At 45.7% G+C, this 12,170-nt stretch overlaps 1 protein-coding gene across 2 annotated transcripts in view; it reads left to right on the forward strand.

The window, feature by feature from the left end:
* The first annotated feature begins 583 nt into the window (after positions 1 to 583).
* The window catches only part of NSF (N-ethylmaleimide sensitive factor), a 147,653-nt gene continuing 136,066 nt past the window's right edge, over positions 584 to 12,170 (forward strand). For both annotated transcript variants that reach the window (XM_015428946.1, XM_015428948.1), the window contains exon 1: positions 584 to 680. In XM_015428946.1, coding sequence (XP_015284432.1) covers positions 669 to 680 — 12 coding nt within the window. In that variant the 5' untranslated portion in view covers positions 584 to 668. The remainder of the gene's footprint in view (positions 681 to 12,170) is intronic.

Below are 12,170 nucleotides of genomic sequence, written 5' to 3' on the forward strand. Positions count from 1 at the left end.
ACACACACACACAAATATATACATATACATACACACACACACACACACTCTATATATCTGTCTATATACACACACTGAAAAAAGTTCACACCATATATATATATATATATACACACACACACGCTATATATATGTATATACTGAATACACTGGAATCTACTACTATAGGCCAACACTGACCAATGTTCCCTCTAAGCTGTGGAGTCTTGTGAGCAAAAATTCTACTTTGTGAGCTCCTGGCACTACAATTGTGAGCAAGTGATTTGGCTGCTGCATAGATTAGCCTGCTCTGGAGCCATCCCATCCTGAGCTAAGACAAAAATACGTGAGCCAGAGGCTAAAAACCTGTGAGCTAGCTCACACTAACTCAGCTTAGAGGGAACAGTAACACTGACAACCATTCCTGGGCCATTCTCTACAGTAGGAAGTGACGCTCTCCTTGACTGACGCTGCCAGACGCCCTCCCTTTCCGGCGTCAGTTCTTCGCTCAGCGGTAACCGGAAGTAGCGTCACCCCTCCAACTCAGAGCCAGAGGAGAGCGGAAGTGGGAGGAGGGGGAGGGGCGGGGCCGAGAGCGCGCGAGCGCCAGCGTCACACGTCCGGGCTCCTCGCGCGCGCTCTCCGCATCCTTCGTCAGTCGGTCCCTCGTTCGGCAGCGGCGGGAGAAGATGGCGGGCCGGGTGAGTGGACGGTCCAGCAACTGAGTGACAGGCGGAGGGGAGGCAGGCGGGCGGGGGACTCTCTCGCTCCCCTTCGTCCTCCCCGAGGGTTTCCCCTCAACCCCGAGTGGTCAGGCTACCCTACCCTACCTCGCAGGGTTGTTGTGAGGGCTTTCCAAGGTTGGGCTCCCCTCGCAACCGCGGTTCTGCCGCACTCCAGCCCAGCTCCCCGCACACCGACCATTGGCTACGGGGGATGGGGTGGGGGGCTGGCTTACTCCAGAGTGGACCTGTGCGGCAAGATTTCCTTGATTTATTGTTTCAGGCGTAGAACAGATTTAGAGTCCAGCAGAGGCACCTTCGAGGCCTGCGAAGGCTTATTCTAGGCATGAGCTTTCTCTGTTTCAAATACATTGAAAAATACATTGTATTTGAAGAAGGGCGCCTTGCACACGAAACCTCATACCTTGAAAAAGCCTTCGTTGGTCTTGAAGGGGCCACTGCTGGACTCTAAATTTGATCTGCTGCTTCGGACCAACGCGGCTGCCACACCTGGATCTGTTTCAGCCTCATTTCTAGTTGCTTTTGGCTTCGGTTGTGAGCCGCTCGCAGCAGGTTTCTGGGGAGGCGGGGTGGCCAGCTGCTGGGGAGAGGGACGACAAATTCCTGACCCTCCAACTGAGCCTTTGTGGGATGTTGTTTTATTGGTCTCAGTACCGTGAAAAGCATCAGCTGCCTCTTTCCAAACTTTAACCGTTTATTCAAGGGACAGGGTGTGCTGGGAACCAGGTGGGGTGCACATTTTCTCTCTAAAAATATCTGTCCAGGACCAATGGAGAGGGTTTTGCTTTCCCCAAAAGGAGAAGCAGTTGATCTTTCAGAGCTGGAAAAAAAAGGTAAAGGTTCCCTTGCTCGAAAACCAGTCGAATCCGACTCTAGGGTTGCGGTGCTCATCTCCGTTTCAAAGCCGAAGAGCCAGCGCTGTCCGAAGACATCTCCGTGGTCATGTGGCCGGCATGACTAAACACCAAGGCGCACGGAACGCTGTGACCTTCCCACTGAAGTGGCACCTATTTATCTACTTGCAATTTCTTGCAAGTTTCTTGCTTTTGAGACCCGAGTTGCCGCATGACAGAGTGAGCTCCCGTCTCTAGTTCCAGCTCCTGCCAACCTAGCAGTTCAGAGCTGAACGCATCCATAAATGAAGGCACTGGCATTGTCCTGTATAGGAGACACACACACATTGAGAGGCTGCATTTGGTGTGGCCTGAGATTGGCAAAAAAGATCAACCCTGAAAGTGCTTAGTAGAAACGTTGCCCATTATTTTCTTAACAGTCCTGCCTTTCTTACTCAAGGAGATAGATCAAGAACGGTTCGCCGTGTTCATCTGTCTGTGGCAGCAGGAAAGAGCAAGAGTCCAGGAGCACCTGGAAGACTCACAAAATTTGTGGCAGGGGAGGAGATTTCGTATCTGAAGAAGTGAGCCGTGACTCGTGAAAGCCCCCCTCTGTAGGGGATTTTTTATTTGCATTTTCTAAAAACTACAATGAAATTAGGAATGGGATCTACAAACTATAGGAGAAAGGAAAGAAAACCCACTAAAAACCCAAGAGTTGGAGGTCATATACTGCTTATAAAAATATTAGCTTAACAGTGTAGAAATTGTTTTTCTTAACATTGAGAGTGGTCCATCATCATCATCGATTGTGTTAACAAACCATCAAATCTGACTATATAAAGAGCATTCCAGGAGAATCACTAGTTAACTTAAATACAAATTTCAGAGAACAGTGGCATCTCATTTTACAATTGTTTTTCCCTCCTTCATTTCAAGCAAATTAATAATTAAATTTCCCTCAGTATGTGTAACAAAGTCAATTTCTCTTCCCATGCTGTATTCTTCTTTAAGGTGCTCCTGGACTCTTGCTCTTTTCTGCTTTCTCACCCCAGAAAGCCCACAGGCCTTTATGTATCTTGATGGTGTGCCTTAATTTATCCCCCTCCTCTAATCCTGAATGTTGGTTGTGGGCACCTACCTGTATTCCGTCTCACATGTTGCAGCATTTTTCAGAGTTAATTCGGTGTGAAGTGTGACAGCTATCTGACAGGTTTTCCTGCTGACTCGGAATTGATGCCAATGCTGGCAACATCCCAGATCTGCCCGTTTGCTGTGAGGCTGCTGTGGATGGGTGGGTTGAACGAAATGGTTGCACTCAGGTTGCCAGGTCCCCCCTGGCCACCAGCGGGAGATGGGGGGTAAGGGTTGCCAAATCCAAGTTGGGAGACTCCTGGAGATTTGCCACAGAGTCCACCCTCCAAAGCATCCCTTTCTCCAGGGCCCCCCCTGATCTCTGCAGTCTGGATATGAGCCGTAACTCCAGGGGATCCCCAGGTCCCACCTGGAGGCTGCCACCCCTAGGTTACACTGACAGACCTGTTCTCTGCTTTATTTATCATTGATATCACACTGTTGGCACAGCAAGGTGCTTTACAAAGTAAGAGACAGAAAGATGGTTCCCTGCCCCAGGTAGCTTACAGTCTAAAAACATAGCAGGGTGCCCTTTCTGTTCCGTCTTGTAGGAGTGAATCACTTACTGCTGCAGGACCAGTGGCTGAGTCACCTCTGTTCTCGCCTAGTATTCATCTGCCTAGTAAACCATCTCTCTGCCCCTACCCCCAAATCTTTGCTCTAGTGGTGGCCCTACTGCACAGCACCACAGCAGAGGGAGCTCTGTTCCCCAGCCTTTCAGAAGCATCTCTGTTTACTGGTTCCTCTTCAGATAGCTTCCATCCCTTCCCCACTTTCTCCCTGTCCTCCCTTGGGAGTCCTGGCTTTATAACTTTATATATCCTATCTGGTTGATGATCCTCGTAGAAGATTCCAGTGACAGTTGCTTTTTTATCTTGCTTTGTGACATATTTAAATGCCAATGTCTTGTCCTGGGTGCAAAGCCTCTTGTCTTGTGAATACTACAGCCTTCTTGCGATGTAGATCATTGCTGTGTCTGTTTTTGTGGGGGGTGGGAGGAAGGAAGAAATACACCAGCACGTTGTTCGGGGGTCCCAGACCCCTAAGTACTTTTGGTCCTGACTCCAGGGAATTTGAAATACGTCTCCCTGTTGCTCTACCGTGTTAAAGATTCTCTAGCTCTGCCATACCAGTTCTGCTATCCCCATTCTCTTTCCTATTTCCCCCCCAGTGCGATCAGTTTCAGGGCCCTTTGCACTTAAGTGTTGACCTTTTTATTTCTATATCCATTTCTCCTTTTTAGGATCTTTCACTATTCTCTCTTTGCTGCCAGCTGTCTTCTATTCAGTCTGTATGGCTGGTACCACAAGTGTATCAAGTAACTCTAGCATCTTTTCTGATGCCTTAGATTGTGGGTGCCTTTACCTGTGAAATATTTTATAGCTCTCTCCCCCTTGTGGAAACCCCACCCCCCTGAATCAGTCCCTCTCTGTGGGTCCTGTACAGAATTGTTCGAGAGGCTCCCCCCACCCTTAAGAATACTGCAGCAGAGTGTACTGGTGGCGGTCGGAAATAAAGGGCTCACTTTTTAATGTTCTTCATAGAAATGGCTTTTCCTCGGCATCAGCCAGGCAAGTTCTTTCTCTTAGACGCAGACCGATTCCGCAAAAGCAGTTGTCCCGCCCTTGGCTTCCCATTTCCCCTGGTTGTACTGCTCAATTTCCCACTATTTGTTGAACGGCCCTGTGTCTTCTTGATCCTTATTATTTTTTAGGACAACTGCTTTTGCGGAGTCGGTTGCGGTGTTAACAGGACAAGGGCCAGCCGGATTGACGAATCCTGAAGAGATTTGTTGGGTGATAAATACTTGGCAGAGACTTGCATTTCATAAGCTTTTATCGCCGGTGCTTCCCCTCTGTCGGGGAAAAGAAATATCTGCGGGGGGGGGGAGTAGGTGGGAGGGATCAGGCTGTTTATGCAGTGAGGACTGCACTGCATCGGATGCTGCTCCGTTCCCAAGCAGGGGGCTCTGCGTGCTGGTCAGATAGCGGGATCTGGCTGGATGCCGCTGTTCAGAACGCTATCAGAATGGTCTCGATTCATTTACCCAGCTGCCCAGCACTAGAAGGGCGAGCTAATGGCGGAGTCATTGAGAAATGTAACCCACCTGCAGTCTCTCTGCCCTCCAGTATATGTCTTCAGATGCTGGAGAGGCAAAGCCTGTTACGACCACAATAGGTCTTTCTTTGATGGGAAAGCGAGAGGGGTGTTGATTCAAGTGATGTGTTTTAGGATGCACTTGTTCCCCCACAGACTGCGGCACATTAGGGAAGCTTAAAGTTGGATGCTGGGGGTGGGGGAAGCCCCACACACGGACGATTGTGGAATTGTTGTGTGCTTATTTGTGGCCCGGCTGTCATCTTGAGCAGCACAGTACTGCAGTAATGCTGTGAGAAGAGGCGGCCTAGAAATTGCATCACAGCAGGTCTGGTTCTTCTGGTGGTGGTGGGTAATGGGTGGGGCTGGCTAAAGGGAAAAAAAACCCTTTCCTTGTAAGAATAGCAGAGTGCGTATGTTTGGTCTTGACTTAAAGCCCAGGAATCGAAGCCCCAAACAGACAAGCATCCTTGTCCTCCTTCACTTGGCGCTTCTCCACAAGGGTCATTAAAAAGTTAGTGTTAATTAGCCAGTCTCCGAATGCCTGCAGTAATTCACTGCACAAATGTAGAAGTACGAAAGGGTTTTTAAACGTATCTGGTATCTGTGCAGCAATTCTGTTTGTGACCCTGAGAAAGCAGTTAGGATGCAGTCCTTGTGGTCTGTTTGAGGTTTCCCTTTGCCGTATTAAAGCAGTACACTGATCATTAGGAATTCCTAATGCCTTGTAGCCCAGTTACTTCTGAATGGGGCTCGCTCTGCTCAGTCACTAATAGCACAGACGTTGAAGGAAAAGGATCTTTTAAAAGCTTCTATTCAGTTGAGGTGGTTCGACTTTGTAATTTGGGGGGCTTTTCCCTGCTACTTGTCAGATAAAAGGATCCTTCAAGAATTGTACCATTTGGCTTAACCCTCCCCTCTTTATTATTTTCAATTTGTATCCTGCCTTGCCAGAGAACTGGCTCTTGTGTTAACTCTCCCCTGTGTAAAGGTAAAGGAAAAGGTTTCCCTTGCTCGAGAGCCAGTCGAATCCGACTCTAGGGGGCGGTGCTCATCTCCGTTTCCAATCCGAAGAGCCAGCGCTGTCCGAATACGTTTCTGTGGTCATGTGGCCGGCATGACTAAACGCCGAGACAAATGGAACACTGTTACCTTCCCACTGAAGCGGTACCTATTTATCTGCTTGCAATTTCTTGCTTTTGAACTGCTAGGTTGGCAGGAGCTGGAACCAGAGACGGGAGCTCACTCCGTCATGCAGCACTCGGGTCTCGAACTGCTGAACTACCGACCTTCCAGCCTGCAGTTCAGCTTCTTAACCACTTGAGCCACCGCAGCTCCTTCAAGAATTGTACCATTTGGCTTAACCCTCCCCTCTTTAAGGTCTCTTCTTGTGTTAACTCTCCCCTGTGTACATTGCTTAAAAATGCAAACAGAAGTAGACAGGCAATGCCTCTTTCCAGGGGTTGGGCAGCCAGATGTTAGGCGAGTCTCTTGGAAGATACTCCTTGCTCATGTGCCTGAGCAGTAAGTTGGCAATTGCTTCTAAGTGACCGGCATGTGTCTTTTGCTTTCTTGCATGTTTCTTAGAAAGTTTATGAAAAACAGTGCAAGAAATACTCTTCTGTTTCTGCAGAAATGGGAACAACCTCTGGGTTGGGTGCGTGTGAATGGGCTGCAAGCACCCTGCCATGGGAGTGGTGGCTGATTCCAGCTAGGATCTGGTCCTCAGCCATTTCTCTTTGCCTCCTCAGACCTCACCATTATGCTACTGCTGGTTTGAAGAAATGCATTTTTGGGGGTAGAGGTCTGACCTGAGTAAAATCTCTACTACCAGGAGGTTTTAAAAGTTTTTCCTCGCCTCAGCTACCTCTTAAGAAATACTAATAGGTCTAGCTAGAGACAATAGGATGGTCTAGGCCCCCCCCCCCCCGAGTGGAGGTATAAAAGACTAGAAGGACTTCCGGAAGAAACATCTGGAGACTTCAAGAAAAGCTTCTTTGACCTAGCCTGACTTGATCAGTGGGTGGGGAAAAGAGAGATGATAAAACTCCTGGGAGCAAGGAGGGAGGTTTCTGGGGTGCGGATTCCCTCAAGGCACTGTTAACTGAAATCTGGGGGAGGTGGCCATTGCCATGTGCTGGCCGCCACACCTGAAAAAGACTTGAAGGTAATGGAACTCCTGTAGAAATCTGTAACTTTCTAAGCTAAGGAGCCTGCCTTATATTTAGTAACAGATAGGGCATGTATAGAGGGAGGGACAGAGGAATTGTATTTTACCAATTTCTTTTGGGTCCCTTGCTCAGTCTGGTGCTGTGCTAAAAGTATGCTTGTGAACATTTTCTTTTTAATAAATGCTTTATAAGTTTTGGTCCTGGCAGTGGTTCTCTGTGCCACATAGACTTCCACTATCTTGGAACACACTATTTTAAAAGGAGCACTGGGAGGAAGGGGAGGGCAGTCAGTTGGCAAGTGGCCACTCCCCCAGTGGTGCACAAAGCAGCAAGCTGTCTCGTGATCACCAGACTCTGGGCAGCGGGAGACACAGAGGCAAGGCCTCAGAATGTGGAAGGGAAGCTAGGAGTCCTGACCCTCCCAGTGGGCAATCCCTGCAAAGGTCCAGTGGCGGCAGCGGTTGAACTGAAAGGGAGAAAAGGCCCTCCAGGTGTTGGGAAAAACCAGCAGGACAGGGTGGAACAGGGCCTGCAGGCCAGAGCAGGACTGTTCTGCCATCCCCACCTGAAATCCGGAGTGGTTAGTCTAGCAGCAGCAAAAGGATGGAAGAGCCACCGGTGCGTTCTTTGCGTGTGTGTGTATGTGCGCGCAAATGGAATGTCCCCATTGCTTTTTTAAAATTATCAGTTTATAACGCAAAAACAAAACATAACGTACAATCTACAACAATCTCTAAACAAACCATATATAAAATTTAGGTCCATAGATAGTAATCTATAATCATCTACTATTATCTGTAATCTACTACAATCTTCTACAATACCCAACTCATATCTTAAACATAAACTACAATCACCTATATCATCTATATGATGTAATTATACTTATTTAGAACATACATACATACATACATATATACATAGATACATATACATACATACATACATACATATATACACATATACATATATATATACATATAAACTATTCTTATTTTTGGCCTCTAAATATCTTTATTCTGTCTTTTCCAGTTATCTTCATATTGTATAATTTATTATTATAAACATGTATTGCCTGGCACTTTTCTTAATATATGTCTTGACTTAAATTTGTTCCTGATTATCAGCTAAATAATCAAAAAATACTTTCCATTTTTCTTGGAATTCTGAAACTGGTTTATTAAGTGTGTAAGCTGTTAATTTTGCCATTATCACATATTCTTATAATTTATCCTTCCGTTCCTTCAGATCTGGGCTTCTTTCTGCCTTCCATTTTGCTGCAAATATTACTCTTGCAGTTGTCTCCATATACTTAAATAATTTACTATGTGTTTGTGAGATGTTGCTTGGTAGCACATTTAGAAGCATTCTTTTTTGGTCCATTGCAATCTTAAGTTTTAATATCTTTTGTATTTCTTCATGTATCTCTGTCCAATACTTTCTTGCTTTCTTTCATGTCCACCGCATATGATGGAATGTGGCATCTGTATTATGACATTTCCAGCACATGCAGCTGTATTCTTTGTTAGTTTTTATGGTGTCTTTGGGGGTTATATACCACCTATAAAACATTTTATACCAATTCTCCCTCAATATTTGACATTTTGTAAATTTGATTTCTTTTGTCCATAAATTTTCCCACTGGTTCATGTTTATGTTTCTTCCAAAATTTTGCATACATTTTATCATGCAACTTTTTACTCTGTAGCTACGCTCCCTCTAAGCTGTGGAGTCTTATGAGCAAAAATTCTACTTTGTGAGCTACTGGCATTAAAGTTGTGAGAAAGCCGTTTGGCTACTGTATAAATTAGTTTGCTCTGGAGCCCTCCTTCCTGAGCGAAGACAAAAAAGTGTGAGCCGGAGGCTAAAGAACTGTGAGCTAGCTCACACTAACTCAGCTTGGAAGGAACACTGCTCTATAGACCTCTCTTGCATCTGGGTTGACACATGGAAGTTCAGGCAGCAGTTCTCAGAAGTATGGCTTTGGCTAAGGGTTCTTCCAGGTACACATCCCTTTACGTGTTGTTCCTGGCGTACTTGGAGTGAAACGGAAAACGCATCTTGAGTTTGTATCCTGCCTACCCTGGTTTTTCACTGTGGAGACAAATCCCTTATTTGTTTAAATGTGTGTCTCTTGAATCCTGTAGCAGAGATCTGCTTCTGCTCAGTTCTAAGCACAGGCAGGCCTTTCTCTGTGGGCGGTGCTGCATCTAGCACTCACTCCACATTTTCTCAACTGGGAGGAAAAAGTGCAGCTCAAAACCACATTCAAATACCTCGGGGCAACGCTGTACAGAGTGCAAGGTCACCCCTGAACGCCCACAAAACAGCCATAAATCTATGCAGAAGGTACCATAAAATCTGATGATCAAAGAAAGCAAAAGCAGCATGGAGCGTGAAAGCTACCATAAAATCCGATGATCAAAGAAAGCAAAAGCAGCATGGAGCATGGAGGCTACCGTAAAATCCAATGATCAAAGGCAGTGAAAGCAGCATGCAATGCAGAGGGGAATTTCTGTTCCAAGGTGGGTTTTGTAAAACAGCAGAGGGAAAACCCAGTGCAGAATCAGCCTGTGTTTCATTCGTGCGTAGTTCACTCCTGCCACAGGGCATATATTCCGACTTTGAGTGGTAGGCCTGAATTGGATCGTAGCCTTCATGATTTTATTTCCAAAAGGAAGAATGCATGGCTAGTATGATTATACGACCCTGCATGATTATTTGCAGCCTTTCCCCAAAATACTAGGTCTCAAGGGCATCCAGTGAAGCTGATGGGCAGTAGATGCAGGACAGACAAGAAGGAATTACTTCATTCCGCAGGGAGTGATTAAAATGTGGGATTCACTGCCAGAGGATGTAGTGATGGCCACAGGCATAGATTCATGGAGGATCAGTCATAGAATCACAGAATGTTAGAGTTGGAAGGGACCTTAAGTCCAACCCCCTGCACTCTGCAGGAGCATAGCTGAAAGACAGCCCTACAACATTGGGTCAATATGTGTTCTAGTCGAGAGAAAGAGATTGAGTTTCTAGACACTCTAAATGACTGTGCTATGGAGCAGATGGTCATGGAACCTACCAGGGGAGAGGCGATCCTTGATTTGGTCCTAAGTAACACTCAAGACCTGGTGAGAGATGTAAAAGTGATTGCACCACTTGGGAACAGTGATCATAATGTTGTTGAGTTCAACATTTGTACAAATAGGGAATTGGCCAAAAAGACTCACACAACCACTTTTAACTTTAAAAGGGGTAATTTTTCTGATATGAGGGGACATGTGGGGAGGAAACTGAAGGGAAAAGTAGAAAGGGTCAAAACCATTGGGGAAGCTTGGAAACTGTTTAAAACTACAATTCTAGAAGCTCAAATAAAATATATTCCGCAGGTTAGGAAAGGCACAAACAGGTATAAGAAAAAGCCTACATGGTTAACAAACAAAGTAATGGAAGCTGTAAAAGGTAAAAAGGATTCCTTTAAGCGGTGGAAAGCTAGTCACAGTGAGGCTGATAAAACAGAACACAGGCTATGGCAAATAAAATGCAAGTCTGTGGTCAGGCAGGCAAAAAGGGAATATGAGGAGCATATAGCAAAAAATGTAAAGACCAACAATAAAACTTTCTTCAAATACATTAGAAACAGGAAACCAGCCAGGGAGGCAGTGGGGCCCTTGGATGACCAAGGGGTAAAAGGAGTACTGAAGGATGATAGGGAAATGGCTGAGAAGCTAAATGCATTTTTTGCCTCCGTCTTCACTGTGGAAGATGAGAGGTGCTTGCCCACTCCAGAGCCGCTGAGTTCGGGAGGGGTGTTGAAAGACCTGAGTCAGATTGAGGTGACGAGAGAGGAGGTCCTAAAACTGATAAACAACTTAAAAACTGATAAATCACCAGGCCCAGATGGCATACATCCAAGAGTTCTGAAAGAACTCAATTGTGAACTTGTGGATCTCCTGACAAAAATATGTAATCTCTCCTTAAAATCAGCCTCCATTCCTGAGGACTGGAAGGTAGCTAATGTCACTCCCATCTTTAAAAAGGGTTCCAGAGGAGATCCGGGAAATTACAGGCCTGTCAGTCTGACGTCGATACCGGGTAAATTGGTGGAAACCATTATTAAGGAAAGAATTAGTAGGCACATAGATGAACAAAACCTATTGAGGCAGACTCAACATGGGTTCTGTAAGGGAAGATCTTGTCTCACTAACCTGTTAATGTTCTTTGAGGGGGTGAACAAACATGTGGACAAGGGGGATCCAATAGATATTGTTTACCTTGACTTCCAGAAAGCTTTTGATAAAGTTCCTCATCAAAGGCTCCTAAGCAAGCTCAAAAATCATGGGATAAAAGGACAAGTCCTTTTATGGATCAAAAACTGGCTAATTAATAGAAAACAGAGAGTGAGTATAAATGGGCAGTTCTCCCAGTGGAGGGGTGTAAGCAGTGGGGTACCACAGGGATCAGTACTTGGTCCACTGCTTTTTAACTTGTTCATTAATGATTTGGAGTTGGGAGTAAGCAGTGAAGTGGCTAAATTTGCGGATGATACGAAGTTGTTCAGGGTGGTGAAAACCAGTGAGGATTGTGAGGCACTCCAAAGGGATCTGTCAAAGTTGGGCGAGTGGGCGTCAACATGGCAAATGGGGTTCAATGTGGCCAAGTGCAAGGTGATGCACATTGGAGCCAAAAATCCTAACTATAAATACACGTTGATGGGGTCTGAACTGGCAGAGACAGATCAAGAGAGAGATCTTGGAGTTGTAGTAGATAACTCACTGAAAATGTCGAGACAGTGTGTGACTGCAATAAAGAAGGCCAATGCTATGCTGGGGATTATTAGGAAGGGTATTGTAAACAGATCAGCCAATATCATAATGCCGCTATATAAATCAATGGTGCGACCTCATCTGGAATACTGTGTGCAATTCTGGTCACCACACCTTAAAAAGGATATTATAGCTTTGGAAAAAGTGCAGAAAAGAGCAACTCGAATGATAAAAGGGTTGGAACACTTTCCCTATGAGGAACGGTTAAGGCGCTTAGGGCTCTTTAGCTTGGAGAAACGACGACTGAGGGGTGACATGATTGAGGTTTATAAGATTATGCATGGGAAAGAGCAGGTAGAGAAAGAGGTACTTTTCTCCCTTTCTCACAATACAAGAACCCGTGGGCACTCCATGAAATTGCTGAGCGGTCGGGTTAGAACGGATAAAAGG

The sequence above is a fragment of the Gekko japonicus genome, unplaced genomic scaffold, assembly GCF_001447785.1.
Source record: "Gekko japonicus isolate JY-2015 unplaced genomic scaffold, Gekko_japonicus_V1.1 scaffold776, whole genome shotgun sequence".
NCBI lineage: Eukaryota > Metazoa > Chordata > Lepidosauria > Squamata > Gekkonidae > Gekko > Gekko japonicus.